The sequence below is a fragment of the Apium graveolens genome, chromosome 4 (genome assembly GCF_009905375.1).
Source record: "Apium graveolens cultivar Ventura chromosome 4, ASM990537v1, whole genome shotgun sequence".
In the NCBI taxonomy this organism is placed as follows: domain Eukaryota; kingdom Viridiplantae; phylum Streptophyta; class Magnoliopsida; order Apiales; family Apiaceae; genus Apium; species Apium graveolens.
In genome coordinates, this window is record NC_133650.1 from 307,131,698 (window position 1) to 307,146,306 (window position 14,609).

Sequence of the window (14,609 nt, forward strand, 5' to 3'; positions counted from 1 at the left end):
AATACAATTTGAATATTTTTGAATTATATTAAAAAGTTTGGACTTTTGTTCAAAAGCAACATACCCGGAAAAATTTCAAATATTTTCTCAAATGATATGTCATTTTATTAGTAAGATTCGTATGAATGCATAAGTGAGCCGTTTCATTTTATTTACAAACCATTTCGCGAACTCTTTCGGGTACCTAGCATTTCTTTGTGTATACGTGCACATCGTCGTAAAAATTTAGAATAAATTATTTGTAACATATCTTGAAATACTTTGACGAAATATTAGTTATTTTTATATATAGGACCCACTTGTTGAAAAAAATTATGTAAGATTTTCGGGAGTGACATTATAACGGCCCGAATTTCATTATTTATAACCTGGATTTGGAAGTTATTTAATATATGCAAGTACACTTATTTTAGAAAAAAATGTAACATATACATATATTATTGTCGGCCATTGACACAATAATTTAATATTCAACGGGAAAATTTAGCTTTTACGATCTAGAACATGATATAAAAAAGGATTGAGATTTGGTGTCGGTACGTAAAATAATTCAGTTTATTTACATTTAAATATTTATATTATTAGAAATACATATATGTTTATCTTTATAATACTATATGATTTTATAATATTTTATGCAAATATGATTATAAAAATTTATTTATATAATATACATTGTAAAAATTATACTTAAAATTCTGATTTTTTTTTTATTTTGAATTTTTTTTATGTTTAAATTTATTATTACACGAAAACATGACACATGGCACATAACATGAATATATACGAACAAAATAAAATTAAAAAAATCAGACGTGTTTGGGTTTAAGAAAATATAATTTTCATAGCTAATTTCTTATTTTCAGAGTAAAAAAAGCGCAAAGACAAAACTGTCTCCTACATATACAATAAATATTTTTTGGAAAAAAAACAAGACAATAATAATTTGATAATTTCATACTTTTTTTCTGAAAATAAAAAAATGATTCTGAAAATAATATTTCGCCTAGACTTGGCATTTAAAATATACACAATTGGAAAAGAAAATATCCCAAATATCTCCTTTATTTACATAGCCATTTATTTCAAATTTTATTTTATTCGATTCAAAAAGTAGTGTACAGCTGGAATCACTCTTCATAACTGCCGAGTGTAATAGACCTCGTACGTTACAACTTACAACCTCCAACCACCCTTCATTTGACAACAATTTATACCTGGGCAGTAGCCACTCTCTCTCCTAGCTTTCTACTTGTGTTCTTTTGCTTGTCGGAACAACAATTACTTCAAAAAATCATGACCAATCACTCTAATGAGCAGGTATATACATTTTCTTTTGTTTTGGATTTTTTAATATGAATTTCATGTTTTCTTGTATTAATTAGTAGTTTTATGCTATAAAGTTTTGATCTTTATTGATAATCTTGGGTTTTTAGTGATTGTAAGTGTTGTGTGTTTGCTGAAACTTGGGTAATTTGATTCTTTATGTGTTTTTGTATGTTAATTTCATGTTTTCTTGTATTTAATGGTAGTTTTATGCTATAAAGTTTTAATCTTTATCGGAAATCTTGGTTTTATTATATGATTTTTTATGTATCAGTGGTTGTAAGTGTTCTGTGTTTGCTGAAACTTGAGTAATTTGTTTCTTTATGTGTTTTTGTATGTGAATACATTTTTTCCTGTACCAGACAGTGATTTTATGATATAAAGTTTTGATCTTTATTGGTTTTCTTGGTTTTATTTTATGACTTGTGTGTATCAGTGGTTGTAAGTGTTTTGTGTTTGCTGAAACTCTGGTAAGTTGATTCTTTGTGTGTGTTTGAATGTGAATAACATTTTTATCTTGTATCAAACAGTGATTTAATGCTATAAAGTATTGATCTTTACTGGCAGTTTCCGGATTTTTGTGATTTGTATATATCAGTGGTTGTTAGTGATATCTGTTTGATAATTTTTTGTTTGTCAAATTCAGAAATTTGGGTAGAATTAACCCTTGTCAGACTGTAAGAGAGGGTAATTTTAGCGATTATATATGAAATGAAGCTCATTATTAGGAAGATTTGAGTTTGATACTGAACATTTAATTTATTGGAACAAGAACTAGTTGTAAAAACCATGAATCTAATAGTGAGCAGGTATATAGATTTTGTGTTTTTATTTTTGAATTACATGTTTTCTTGTATTAGATAACGATTTTGTGCTATAAAGCTTTGATCTTTTTCGGTAATTTTGGATATCTTGTGGTTTGTATGTGTCGCTGGTTGTTAGTGATATTTGTTTGCTGAAACTTGGGTATATTTGATTCTTTATTTTTTTTTGCATATAGTTATCATGTCTTTTACATCAAACAGTGGTTTTATGCTATAAAGCTTTGATCTTTATGTTAATTTGAGATTTGTTTTAACATGTGTGTATCAGCGGTTTTTAGTAATATGTGTTTTGCCGGATTCTTGGTTTTCAAATTCGGAAACTTGGTAAGATTTGATTCTTTATGTGTTTTTGTCTGTGAATTGCATGTTTTCTTGTATCAAATAGTTGTTTCATGCCATAAAGGTTTGATTTTAATTGGTTTTTGATTTTTACGTATTAGTTGTTGTTAGTGATGTGTTTGCTGATTATTTGTTTGACAATCAGAAACTTGGGTAGATTTGGTTGTTCACTTGTTTTCCAACATGGATTACATGTTTTCTTTAATCAGACAGTAACTTTATGATATATTTGATATTTATTGGTTATCTGAATTTTTGGTTTGTTGTATTGTATGTATTAGTGGTTGTCAGTGATATGTATTTGCTGATTGCTTGGTTTTCAAATTTAGAGCTCGGGTATTATAGTTGACTGTTAGTGATATCTACGATTTATGTTTGCTTTGTAAAATTGGGAGATGGATTTTACTCAAATGAAACCATACTAACCATAGCCCTACTCGGGTTGTCTCTGTGAAGACCATAGTGAAAGAAGGAATTTTTAGCGAGTATATTTGAGCTTTCTGAAGCTCAGTTATAGGAAGATTTGGGTCTAACAATGAACATTTAATTTACCTAAACGGTCCTATTATATGCACACAGTTAGATAAGTCTTCTTTTATTTTTAGTAAATAACGGATGAATCGACCGGTGGATTTGTAAATGAAAAGCTAGGGTTCGTTTTCACCTCATCAATTTTACGCTATTAGGTGCTAGGGTATGCTAGGGTGTAAATCTACAAATAATTTTTACCTGCTAGGCTACATTTTAAATAATCACTCTAATAGTGAGCAGGTATATAACTTTTCTTTTTCTGTTTTGATTCTTGTTTTTGTATATAAATTACCTGTTTTCTTGTATCAAATAGTTTTATTCTATAAAGCTTTGATCTTTATTGGTAATTTAAGATTCTTTGTGGTTTGTGCGTAATGCTGTTTCTAGTGATATGTTTGCTGATTCTTGAGTGGTTTATTCAGATTCAGAAACTTGGGTATATTTGAGCCCTTATATATTTTTTGTATGTGAATTACATGCTTTTTTGGTATCAAACAGTGATTCTACGCTATAAAGCTTTGATCTTTATTGGCAAATTTCAGGGTTTTTGTGATTCGTATAAAGCAGTGGCTGTGATTGATATGTGTTTTCTGGTTTCTTGGTTATTAAATTCAGAAATTTGGGTAGAGTTGATTGGTACTGATATCAAATGTTTTATGTTCGCTTTGTTAAATTGGGAGAGGGCTTTTACCCCATGAAGCCATGCACACCAATATACCATAGATGGTAAAAAGTATGTAAACCTTCACGAGCTGTTTCCTTGAACTTAGTAAGAGAGGGGAATATAGCGATTATTCATGAACTTGATGAACATTTAATTTTTTAAAAGGTTTACATAATATGCACACAGTCAGATAGAGGGCTTCTTTAGTTTTTATAAATCATGGATGTATTGACCGTTGGATTTGTAAATGGAAAGTTAGTGCTTGTAGTCATGCGTTGAATTAAGAGGCACGTAACTGTGCATGCCAAATAATGTAGCCTGTGGATTGTAGATGGGACAACGGATACTTAAACTCGGTAATAGTACACCTCGTCATGGTTAGGTTCATGTATCCGGTGTGTAACTTGTCTTGCACATTACGCTAGGGTGTAAGACCGAAAATTATTACAATGTGATGTGTCACAATTAATCTACATTTCACTAGTGACATTGTTCCAGCCTTCCAGGTGATATTTCCTTTTTTTGCAGTCTTTAACTTTGAAGCACAATTATTTTTTACTTCTTAATTTATTTTACCATTTCAATGCGTTATGCTTAATTATGATTTGTGTCATGTTTCTATTATTGGCGTGGTCACTTTAGGTGTGTGTTTGCATGCATGTAGTTGGTATGAATTGTGTGTCTGCCTGCTTGTGAGAAAAAATTATTTACCTAGTCGCTCAACAATTAAACCTAATGGAAGGAGTTCCGGACTGCCGAAATGCCTCTGCCAGATTTTCTTCTAAAAACATTGCCAAATTTCCAGATTATCTCAATTTGAGCCTTCTCTGATGGTATTGCATCTTCTTATCAAATATTTGACTATATGCTTGATCATTTTTTTCAGCAGATATATGCCCAAAATTCATCACCGGCACTACTTGTGGATCAAGATTGGCATGATATTACTGTAAAGAGTGAACCAAAAAGTGAGACACTCTCACAGGCAGAAACAGCTCTTAATCCTTCTAAGGTTATTTTAAAATTTCAAAGTTCAATATGTGATCTTCAAGTATAATTGTTGTATAATTATAGATATGCGCTTTTGTCTGTTATTAATTATTGAGTGCTATGTTATGTTCAATATTGCAGAAATTGCAGGATGCTTTGGAAAAGAAAGGTCTAATACTGAAGAAACATGAAGAAAACATTAAGTTTTTAAGGAGACAGGAAAACACCTTAAATGACACCATTCTAGACCTGCAAGGTATGATGTATTACCATTCACCTAGTTCGAGTGTCAGCATGAGATTAACGCTCTTCATTATCATATTACGAATGCTCAGAAAATAAAAAGTCAGAATTTTTCTGCCTAATGCTCAGAAAATAACATGTCACAAATCTTTAAATTTCCTTTTTTGATTTATTGTCTACCTTCTTCTGATAGGAAAAGAATGCATAGCATACCAAATTCCATATCTAGAACTCTATTCAATAATACAACCTTTATTTAGCTATTTCCATGTGTCCTTAATATAAAAAGTTACTTCTAATCTTAGTGATACTCACCATGATTTTTTAAGCATAATTCTTGTCATCTCACTACCAATAGTAAATAAAGTATCTCACTACCAATAGTAAATAAAGTATCTCACTACCAATAATAAAATAAAGTATTTCCTTTTTTATAATGATAACAAGTACAACTTTATTTCTCTGTCTATAAGAAAGTTCCCCGACCAAAGAGATTGATTTTGGAAACTAAATCTTTACAGCTTATATGTAAAGCGTGGTTTTGCAGTACAATTAACTTTAATTTCCCTGATTATTGTTTCTGTATAACCTCCATAAATGTGTACTTCCCAGTTACTCTTGGCAAGTATCATTCTTCAAATAGCCTTGCCCAAGAAGAGAGCGAGTTAGAGAATATTCAACGTAAGTTGAAGCACACAAATTCTGCAGCTGGGATTGTGTGTCAGCTGAAGACTCGCCACAGTACTCGGGGTTCTCAATTTCCATTGACGAAGGGTATGCTTGGAATTGTCGCAACCCTTGGGAAGGTGGATGATGATACTATAAACAGGTTTGCGCCGTTCATATTCATTTGTAAATCTTGTATTGAACCAAGTTCTATGGGTCCTAAGTTTTTCTGATTTTTCGAGAAATTAAAGGTTCCTCCTTCATAGTTTGTCTAGATATATATTCTGTTGATCTGATCCGAAATACTACAAATATCAGGCATGATCAAGATATCCTACTTACGGCTCCAAGTTTTCCCCAAGTTAATTTAAATGTCTCCCTTGTCTGGTTTCGTCTAGTGTAACAAAACAAAACTCATATGTTGTAAATGGGGAAATTATGATATATTTTGAAAGTTTGATGATTATTTTTCTTAAAATATATAATGTTGGTATGTATAAATGGTGATTAGTTTGAATTATAATGATGCAAGGACTGATAGATTCATATTCTAGATGCGGCTCTCCCCTCACACTCCTACTCCCATACCCAATCCTAAAACTCCTTTCTCTTTATAAAGAGAATATCTAGGAGAGTTAGAACAATCTGGAGAAGCTATTAGAACAGACTAAGTCCGTTATTGTTGATATTTGCATAAGCAATGGGCAAAAACAATTCCACATTTTACACCGATCTTATGATACCAGACATGGTCTACTGAACTTGTTTAGGACTTTCACTGTTAATTTAGTATATTGACACTTTGTTTTTTTTTTAATTGAAAATTTCAAAGTTAAAACAACAGTACAATCTTTTCTGTGTTAGCCATCTCTCGAGTTACTTGGGGAAAAACAATATGCTGGCAGTTGTTTGCAAGACTCTTGACACTGTTAACGCTATGGAGTCTTATGATAAAGAAGGCTTAGTAAAGAAGAATTCTGGCATTCATGGACTTGGAGCTTCAATCGGACAAACTATAGATGGACGATTTCGTGTCATATGTCTTGAATGTCTTAGGTAAATGAGTTTTGCTCTTATATGACCCTATACCATGTTTCTTTTATTTCTTATTTGATATTTCTTTACTCTGTCTCATGTATTATGTATGCCTGCAGTCCATATGTTGGCAAGTTTATAACTAATGACCCACAAAGAAGGCTTGATATTCAAAAACCAAGATTACCCGATGGAGAAATTCCACATGGCTTCATTGATTATGCTGTGAATATGATTCACATTGAAAGGGAAAACTTATTTTATGTCACACATGATGGTCATGGCCTTAGAGAGACCCTGTTTTATAATCTGTTCTCACGCGTGCAAGTTTATCAAACTAGGAAAGATATGATGCAGGCTGTTTCCTTGATAACTGATGGAGCCATATCTTTGGATGGTGAAATAATAAAGAGTCCTGGAGATTATATCTTTGGCGCTGTGTAAGCTCATTTGACTTTATTATCACTTTTTATTAACCGAGTGTGCAAGAGTTGTATGTCACTTTTTTCTAGTAACTGAGTGGTGCAAGAGCCTGGTTTTTATGCTCAGTGAGCCTGGTTTTTATGCTTAGTTCTTCGAAGTTAAAGAATCGTATCTATGATTGGCTAACAATTTCTTTTTACCTAGTAAACAAACCACTGGTTTTTGAGCTTGTAGAGAATCACAACTTATTAGCTTGTAAAATTTGTCTTTGCATAGATAGTTGTTCTGCCGTATGGCTAAATATCTGTTTCTCTTTCAAAACAAATCTTTTTGCCAAATCTTTCAGCATAAAAAATCATTAATATAATTTGCATGTAAAGTTGATAGACAAAGGCTTTCTTATGGAAAAGAAAATAAAATAGTTGTTGGTGCTTAATATTAGTAAATATACATATTGTTCTTTAATGACCATTTAAAGTTGAATTGTATATGCCTTGTTGAATTTTGTGTAATTTTAAGTAGAAGAAGTCTGGCTAGAGACCATCAGCACAGTTCATTCTTTAACTTGAAACTAGTCCTTGTAATGTTTTTGGTCGACATGCTAATTTTATGTTTAATTTGTTATGCTTATATGGTTTCCTTTGTATTTATATTTCTTCAAGGGAAGAAGCAGATGTAAAATTCCTGAAAGCCTCTGGACCACCATGTCCAACTGCCGATTACTCTGCAATTGAAGACAAGATAAAGAAGACAGAGTGGGAAAAGGAACGGATATCGGATGACCTGCGAAGAGAGCAAGTACTTTTAAAGCAGGCTAAAGTCACCTTCGATGCCCAGAGGGAAGAGCTTATCCAGTTCCTAGCACAGAGTTCGAAAACTGTTCAGGTAATACTCTTCAATGAACAAGTACTACAAGTTGTTTTCTCTGGGTTTCAAAACTATGTTGAACTCTTTCCTAGTAGCAATAATCCCTGTCACAGAAATAACAGAGCAAGAACTGTGCTGGTCTCGGAAAAGCTATGTGTATCATAAATTATATTTCGAACATGAATCTATCCGTATTTCAGTATTGCAAGCTAGAGTAGACCAATGTGAGTCATACCTGTATGTAAATTACTTGATAATGATCTTCAATGTCTTAGTATTATTTAGCGATTGTGTTTGGGTGTCAAGAGTCAAGACTGCTTTTTAAATCTGTCCTAGTAGCAATAATCTGTCACAAATATAACAGTGCAAGAACTGTATGGGGCCTGAAAAAGCTGTACGTGTCGTTAAATCTATTTCAAAGATATATTAAGAATTTTTGAATTTTACATGCTACAATGTGAGTCATAATTGTGTGTAAATTGCTTGATAAGTTTTTGGAAGATTTTCTTTGCGAGGACATGGATTATTAATCATTTTATATAGAGTTTAACCTGGGCCCTAAAATGTTCTTGAATTACTAAATAATTGATTACTATGCTGATTTATTACTTAATATATACTATGCAAAGAACATTAAGCTTTATTCAAAAACATTACTTAATAAGGAAAAGAGAATCGAAAGTTCACAGTAGAAAAGTTTTCTATTAGTGCACCTCAAGTTCACAATAGGTATATACTTAATATTACTAAATATCAGATTTTTCGAAAACATTGCATCTATACAGTTGAAAGTGATCAAAGTTTAATTCTAATCTGCTTTTGTTCCGCATAATAATTTGACTACTTTTTGTATGTTCCAAATTTACACCATATATGAAAAAAAGTTGGAGTTTGTAACACGTTTTGATGTGATTTCCAGAGTCCAGCAGCCCGAGATGGATCGGCACTGAGATTCCAGATAAAATCAGAAGTGAAGAATGAAACCGGTTCAGGAAATTAAGGGTACTATTGCGTACCCCTACTTCTGGCAACTGTGGCTGGTTGAGGTCCTTTTCCTGCTGTGAAGGAATTGCAGAGTTTTTCCATATGTACTGTGGGGGACTGGTTCTACAGTTTCATTTATTTTCACCGGAGAAAAATTTATACAGCAAGAAAAGTGTTGAACTTGTAGTTAGTACTGTTGCTTTATTTCTCAACTCTTGAGCCGTGGTATGCATTTCATGCTGCAAATTGATTAAACAAACTTGTAGGATCAGCTGTACAATGCATATCGTCAATTGGTTTCACATTTTATCTTAGCTTTTCGACCTTTGTCTTTGAAATATGCCCCTCCCTTCGTCATAGATGCCTCAGTTCGAAAATTCCTGTTGAAAGTCTCTGTGTTTTTCAGCAGTACATGTGTACATTTCAGATTGTTCTTGTCAGAGGGCGGTTTGGTAGTGCTTTTCGGTTGTTCATTAGAAACTGATCTCCTCGGCATTTTCTTCTTTTCCGACCTCACTCTGTTCCATTCCATTCTATCCGGTAGCTCGCAACACTAGTGTTGGAACCCCGGGCAATGTTAGCTTTAGGCATTTACGAGATTAATCTTCGCTCAAGATTTACGAGGTTCACAACATGCGTTTAACACTGAATATGCAAGTATTCAGTTAAATTGACAAATATGATATGCGTAATTTAATAAACACATTTTTAGTTAAATTGTCTTAATTTATACATGCCATAGAAGGTAAAAAGTATGCAATGGTAATCGTATTGGAGTCGTTTCCTTGAAGACCCTAGTAAAACTGATGAGATTTGAGTTTAACACTGAACGGGTATATAGATTTTTGTGTTTTGATACTTATTATATATTTTTTATATGAATTACATGTTTTCTTGTATTACACGGTGATTTTATGCTATAAAGCTTTGATCTTTATCGGTAATTTTGTATATTTGATTCTTTATGTGTTTTTGCATATGGTTATCATGTCTCTTATATGAAACAGTGGTTTTAAGCTATAAAGCTTTCATCTTTATTGTTAATTTAAGATTTTTTTTTATTACGTGTGTATCAGTGGTTTTTACTTGTTAGAGCATACCATGATAACTAAAATTTTATTGAACCTGTAAGTCTATGCACTCCACTCCAGTAGTATTAGCTATAATCATTAACTATATTTGAAAATATTATTTTATTCCTATTTTTCAGATTTATATGTATATATATATAAACTTTAAATAGTTAAATAAATTTAGTTAATACTTAATTCAATACATGAAAAAATATATAATTTTAATTTAATAATTATTACAACTGAAAATATTATAACATATAAATATAACAAAAATATATTTAATAAAAAGTTACTAATATATATTGTATTATATATATATTGTTTGTTTAAAATAATTAATAAATTTTGTTATTAAGAGAACAATATTTTCACACTTAATATTATATAAATTAAAAATATTATATATAAAATATTAATTTTAATATTTATGTATTAAATATTATATAAATATATGTATGTATTAATGTGTGGATTTAGGTTTAAATATGAATTAAATCTGACGTGGAAGATATAGCTAACGCCTATATATTCAACAAAAATGAAATATCTAAATTTTTTGCTAACAGGTGATATGGTTGGAGTGCTGTTATTATTACCTAATATCTATATCTGAGTGTCATATTGAATTTTGAGCTAACGCCTAACAGGATGTATGTGTTTTGCTTGAGTCTTGGTTTTCAAATTTAGAAACTTGGCCAGATTTGATTCTTTATGATTTTTTGTATATGAATTACATGTTTTTCGCACCAAACATTTCCATGCTATAAAGCTTTGATTTTGATTGGTAATTTCGTGATTTGTACGTATACTTGTTTTTCGTGATGTTTTAGCTAATTTTTTGTTTGAAAATCAGAAACCTGGATAGACTTGGTTGTTTGTGTTTTTCAATATGGATGACATGTTTTATATAATCAAACAATGACTTTATGCTATATTTGATCTTTTTTTTTTACTCTTTAGTGGTTATCGGAATTTGTTTCGCATGTATCAGTATTTAGTAGTCAGAGTGATATGTGTTAGAAATCCTAACATTTCCTTTTCATTCTTAGTTTTCATTATTTACTTTGTCTCCTAACTTCTTCTTTTTAAATTTATATTAGTTTAAAACTCGTATAATATATTAAATATTTTTATTATTATTAAATTTTTTAAAATTAATTTGATGAAATTTTTTAGATATGAATTTTGTACATTTAAAATTTTAAATGATGGTTAGTTATCTTTGATTTTAATTTTATTTCAAAACTCTTTCCAATCGTATAATTTTATTACTTGTTTTTAGATTTCTATTTTTTATATTCATGTATTAAAATTATTAATTTATGTAATTTGTAATTTATATTTTTTTTTCTTTTAAAAATTTATAATTTTTGAGTTACGATTTACCAAACACATTATCAATTTATAAGTAACTTATACATAAAATTAACCAAACACTTAAAATAACTTATAAGTTATCATGTTCATATCACGACACTTTCCAATTTTAAGTCATAATTTACATTTATTAAGAAACTCCAAACGGGCTCTATATATGTTTGCTTTGTGAAATTGGGAAAAGGGCTTTTACTTCAATGAAGCCGTAACATTGGCGCCAAGGCGCACTCGACGCCGAGTAACTTCCTGGATACTAATCGACAAGTCTCCCGACTAGTCGTAAAAAGTATACAAAGTGTTTATAATTATACATAAAATTACTAGATTTAATATATAGATAATATAACTGAACATGTTAGTTTTATAATTTAAATTAAGTAATAAAATAATATGTTCAAAATAAGCATGGCACACCACATTAAGCATGGTACACCACATTTATGGTTATGAAGGCCCCAAGTTGGGGTACGAGACCCTTGGGCGACGTTCACGTCAACTAGTCGATGACAAGTTGGGTTTCGAGACTCTCGGTGCCCGAGTATTTTTGCATTGACTAGTCGCTGACTAGTCGTCTCCGTGATAACAATTCGTAACCTACTCGGGGGGTCTCAGTGAAGACCTTAGTGAAAGAAGGGATTTTTAGCGAGTATATGTGAATTGTGAGCTTTCTGAAGCTCATTTATAGGAAGATTTTAGTTTAACAATGAATATTTAATTAACTAAGGGATTTAATGAGATGCACACAGTTAGATAATTCTTCTTTAGTTTTTAGTTAATAACGGATGAATTGACCGTTGGATTTGTAAATGGAAAGCTAGGGTTTGTTTTCACCTCATCACGTTGCACTCATGTATTAGGTGGGGTTAATATTGAGTTAAATATTCTTTATTATTAGATATACACAGTCAACATGTACAGTCAGATAGTTAGTTAGGAATTACAGCTATACATACAAGTTAGTTAGGATCATATATAGACTCATGTAAATACAGCTCAAGGAGCACATTCATTCTTTCAATACATTTTTCAAAAGAACATTGGATGTCAATTTGACATTGTCAATCTGATTAACTAGTTTAATGGTACCATCAGGTAAACAAATTGTAATAGGAGTAGGGATATCATGTATTTCAGTAAACAACACAGAATTAAAAACCATATGGTCACTAGCTCTTGTATCAATGATCTATGATGCATTAGACATATCAGACTCTACAAAGTCTACTTGAAATGCAGAGACAATACCTGTAAAGTTTACTGATGCTTGCTGAAAATCATCAGAGATATGAGAACTTGGATGTTGTTGCATCATTTTCAAGACTTCCTGGTAGACAGCTGAAACCATTTCAGAGTCCACTGTAGAAGATTTTGAAACATCAGCAGGTGCCATTCCAAGCATACCAGAATTGTCAGAGACATTTGCAGCCATCCTTTGAGAAAACTGTGAAGCCTGTTGAGTTTTTCCTTTGAGAGTTGTGTACCAATCTGGATAGCCTACCAGCTTGAAATATTGATCAGCACCATGACCTTTCCTCTTGCAATAGTCACAAATCATGTCCAACTTCATTTTCTTGAAATCCTTCTTGACATTGTTCATCACTTTAGAAGATTCTTGAGAGTAAGAATTGTAGTTTTGATTTGATTTCTGGCTATAAAATGCACTGATCTTAGGAGTCTTAGACACATTAAGAGTCAAATGATTTTGTTTCTCAATCTGCTGAAGAATATGATAAGCTTTAAGGACTGAAGGCAATGGTTCCATGCTTAGCAAATTTGTTTTAACAGAATCATACTGCTTGTTTAATCCACAGATAAGTTGAATCAACTTCTTAGTCTCACTAGCCTCTGCAGCCTTCTTCAACAAATTGCAAGTACACTTACTCATAGCTCCACAATTACAATTAAGACAACCTTCTAAAACATTCAATTTATCCCAAGGCGCACTCGACGCCGAGTACATTCCTGAATACTAGTCGACAAGTTGCCCGACTAGTCGTAAAAAGTATACAAAGTGTTTATAATTATACATAAAATTACTAGATTTAATATATAAATAATATAACTGAACATGTTAATTTTACAATTTAAATTAAGTAATAAAATAATATGCTCAAAATAAGCATGGCACACCACATTAAGCTGTTGAGTAACCAGCTCGTCTAAAACCTTAAAGTGTTAGAGGAAGGCCCCAATTGGATCATATATTTAACACTCCCCCTCACTCTCGAAAGCCCATTTATGGGTCGAAGAGTGGAACACCGGCGTCCATCTTTGGGGGTGGCTGGGAATCGAACCTTAGTCATCCCGCCAGCCTAAGCTCTGATACCATGTTGAGTAACCAGCTCATCTAAAACCTTAAGGTGTTAGAGGAAGACCCCAATTGAATCATATATTTAACATAAGCATGGTACACCATATTTATGGTTATGAAGGCCCCAAGTTGGGCTACGAGACTCTTGGGCGACGTTCACGTCAACTTGTCGATGACAAGTTGGGTTTCGAGACTCTCGGCGCCCGAGTATTTTTGCATCGACTAGTCGCTGACTAGTCGCCTCCATGATAACATTCCGTAACCTACTCGGGTGGTCTTTGTGAAGACCTTAGTGAAAGAAGGGATTTTTAGCGAGTATATGTGAATTGTGAGCTTTCTGAAGCTCATTTATAGGAAGATTTTAGTTTAATAATGAATATTTAATTAACTAAGTGATTTAATGAGATGCACACAGTTAGATAATTCTTCTTTAATTTTTAGTTAATAACGGATGAATTGACAGTTGTATTTGTAAATGGAAAGCTAGGGTTTGTTTTCACCTCATCACGTTGCACTCATGTATTAGGTGGGGGTAACATGTCTTGGTATGCTAGGGTGTAAATCTATAGATTATTTTCTACCTGCTTAGCTAAAATTTAAACAATCACTCTAATAGTGAGCTGGTATATAACTTTACTTTTCTATTCCGATTCTTGTTTTTGTATATGATGTACATGTTTTCTTGCATCAAAAAGTTTTATGCTAAAAAGTTTTGATCTATATTGGTAATTTAAGATTTTTTTTGGTTGGTATGTATCACTGGTTATTAATGTTTGTTGATTCCTTTAGTGGATTATTTAGAAACTTGGGTATATCTGAGTTCAAGGTTATCACGGCGCCAAGTCGACCCTCGATGCCCGAGTACCTTCGTGAAGACTAGTCGATAAGTCGCCCAACTAGTTATAAATATCGACAAAATGTTCATTATACATATAATTACTTGATTTAATATA

General features: G+C 31.7%; 2 protein-coding genes across 4 annotated transcripts; one reads left to right on the forward strand and one right to left on the reverse strand.

Moving 5' to 3' along the window:
* The first annotated feature begins 1,131 nt into the window (after nt 1-1,131).
* On the forward strand, nt 1,132-9,206 carry LOC141721572 (protein DEFECTIVE IN MERISTEM SILENCING 3-like). Of its 3 annotated transcripts, none has more exons than XM_074524538.1 (8): nt 1,132-1,320; nt 4,571-4,696; nt 4,816-4,930; nt 5,530-5,746; nt 6,448-6,639; nt 6,738-7,058; nt 7,704-7,926; nt 8,022-8,254. In XM_074524538.1, the coding sequence occupies exons 1-8, from the start codon at nt 1,297-1,299 to the stop codon at nt 8,025-8,027; spliced, it is 1,224 nt and encodes a 407-aa protein (XP_074380639.1). In that variant the 5' UTR covers nt 1,132-1,296; the 3' UTR covers nt 8,028-8,254. The 3 variants fall into 3 exon arrangements, with proteins under 3 accessions (XP_074380639.1, XP_074380637.1, XP_074380638.1); XM_074524536.1 differs by lacking the exon at nt 8,022-8,254 and adding an exon at nt 8,828-9,206 and having other exon boundaries at nt 1,134-1,320; XM_074524537.1 differs by lacking the exon at nt 8,022-8,254 and adding an exon at nt 8,828-9,206 and having other exon boundaries at nt 1,134-1,320; nt 4,574-4,696.
* A 3,325-nt stretch (nt 9,207-12,531) lies between these two features.
* LOC141720051 (uncharacterized) lies at nt 12,532-13,305 on the reverse strand. Its single transcript, XM_074522405.1, has one exon. The coding sequence runs from the start codon at nt 13,303-13,305 to the stop codon at nt 12,532-12,534; it is 774 nt and encodes a 257-aa protein (XP_074378506.1).
* Nucleotides 13,306-14,609: the final 1,304 nt, after the last annotated feature.

Bases quoted from the DNA above. Each gene is read 5' to 3' on its own strand.
- LOC141720051 (XM_074522405.1), bottom strand. From the start codon at position 13,305: ATGTACTCGGCGTCGAGTGCGCCTTGGGATAAATTGAATGTTTTAGAA.
- LOC141721572 (XM_074524536.1), top strand. From the start codon at position 1,297: ATGACCAATCACTCTAATGAGCAG. The intron at 1,321-4,570 runs GTATATACATTT...CATTTTTTTCAG, and splicing joins CCAATCACTCTAATGAGCAG to CAGATATATGCCCAAAATTC. The intron at 6,640-6,737 runs GTAAATGAGTTT...GTATGCCTGCAG, and splicing joins ATATGTCTTGAATGTCTTAG to TCCATATGTTGGCAAGTTTA.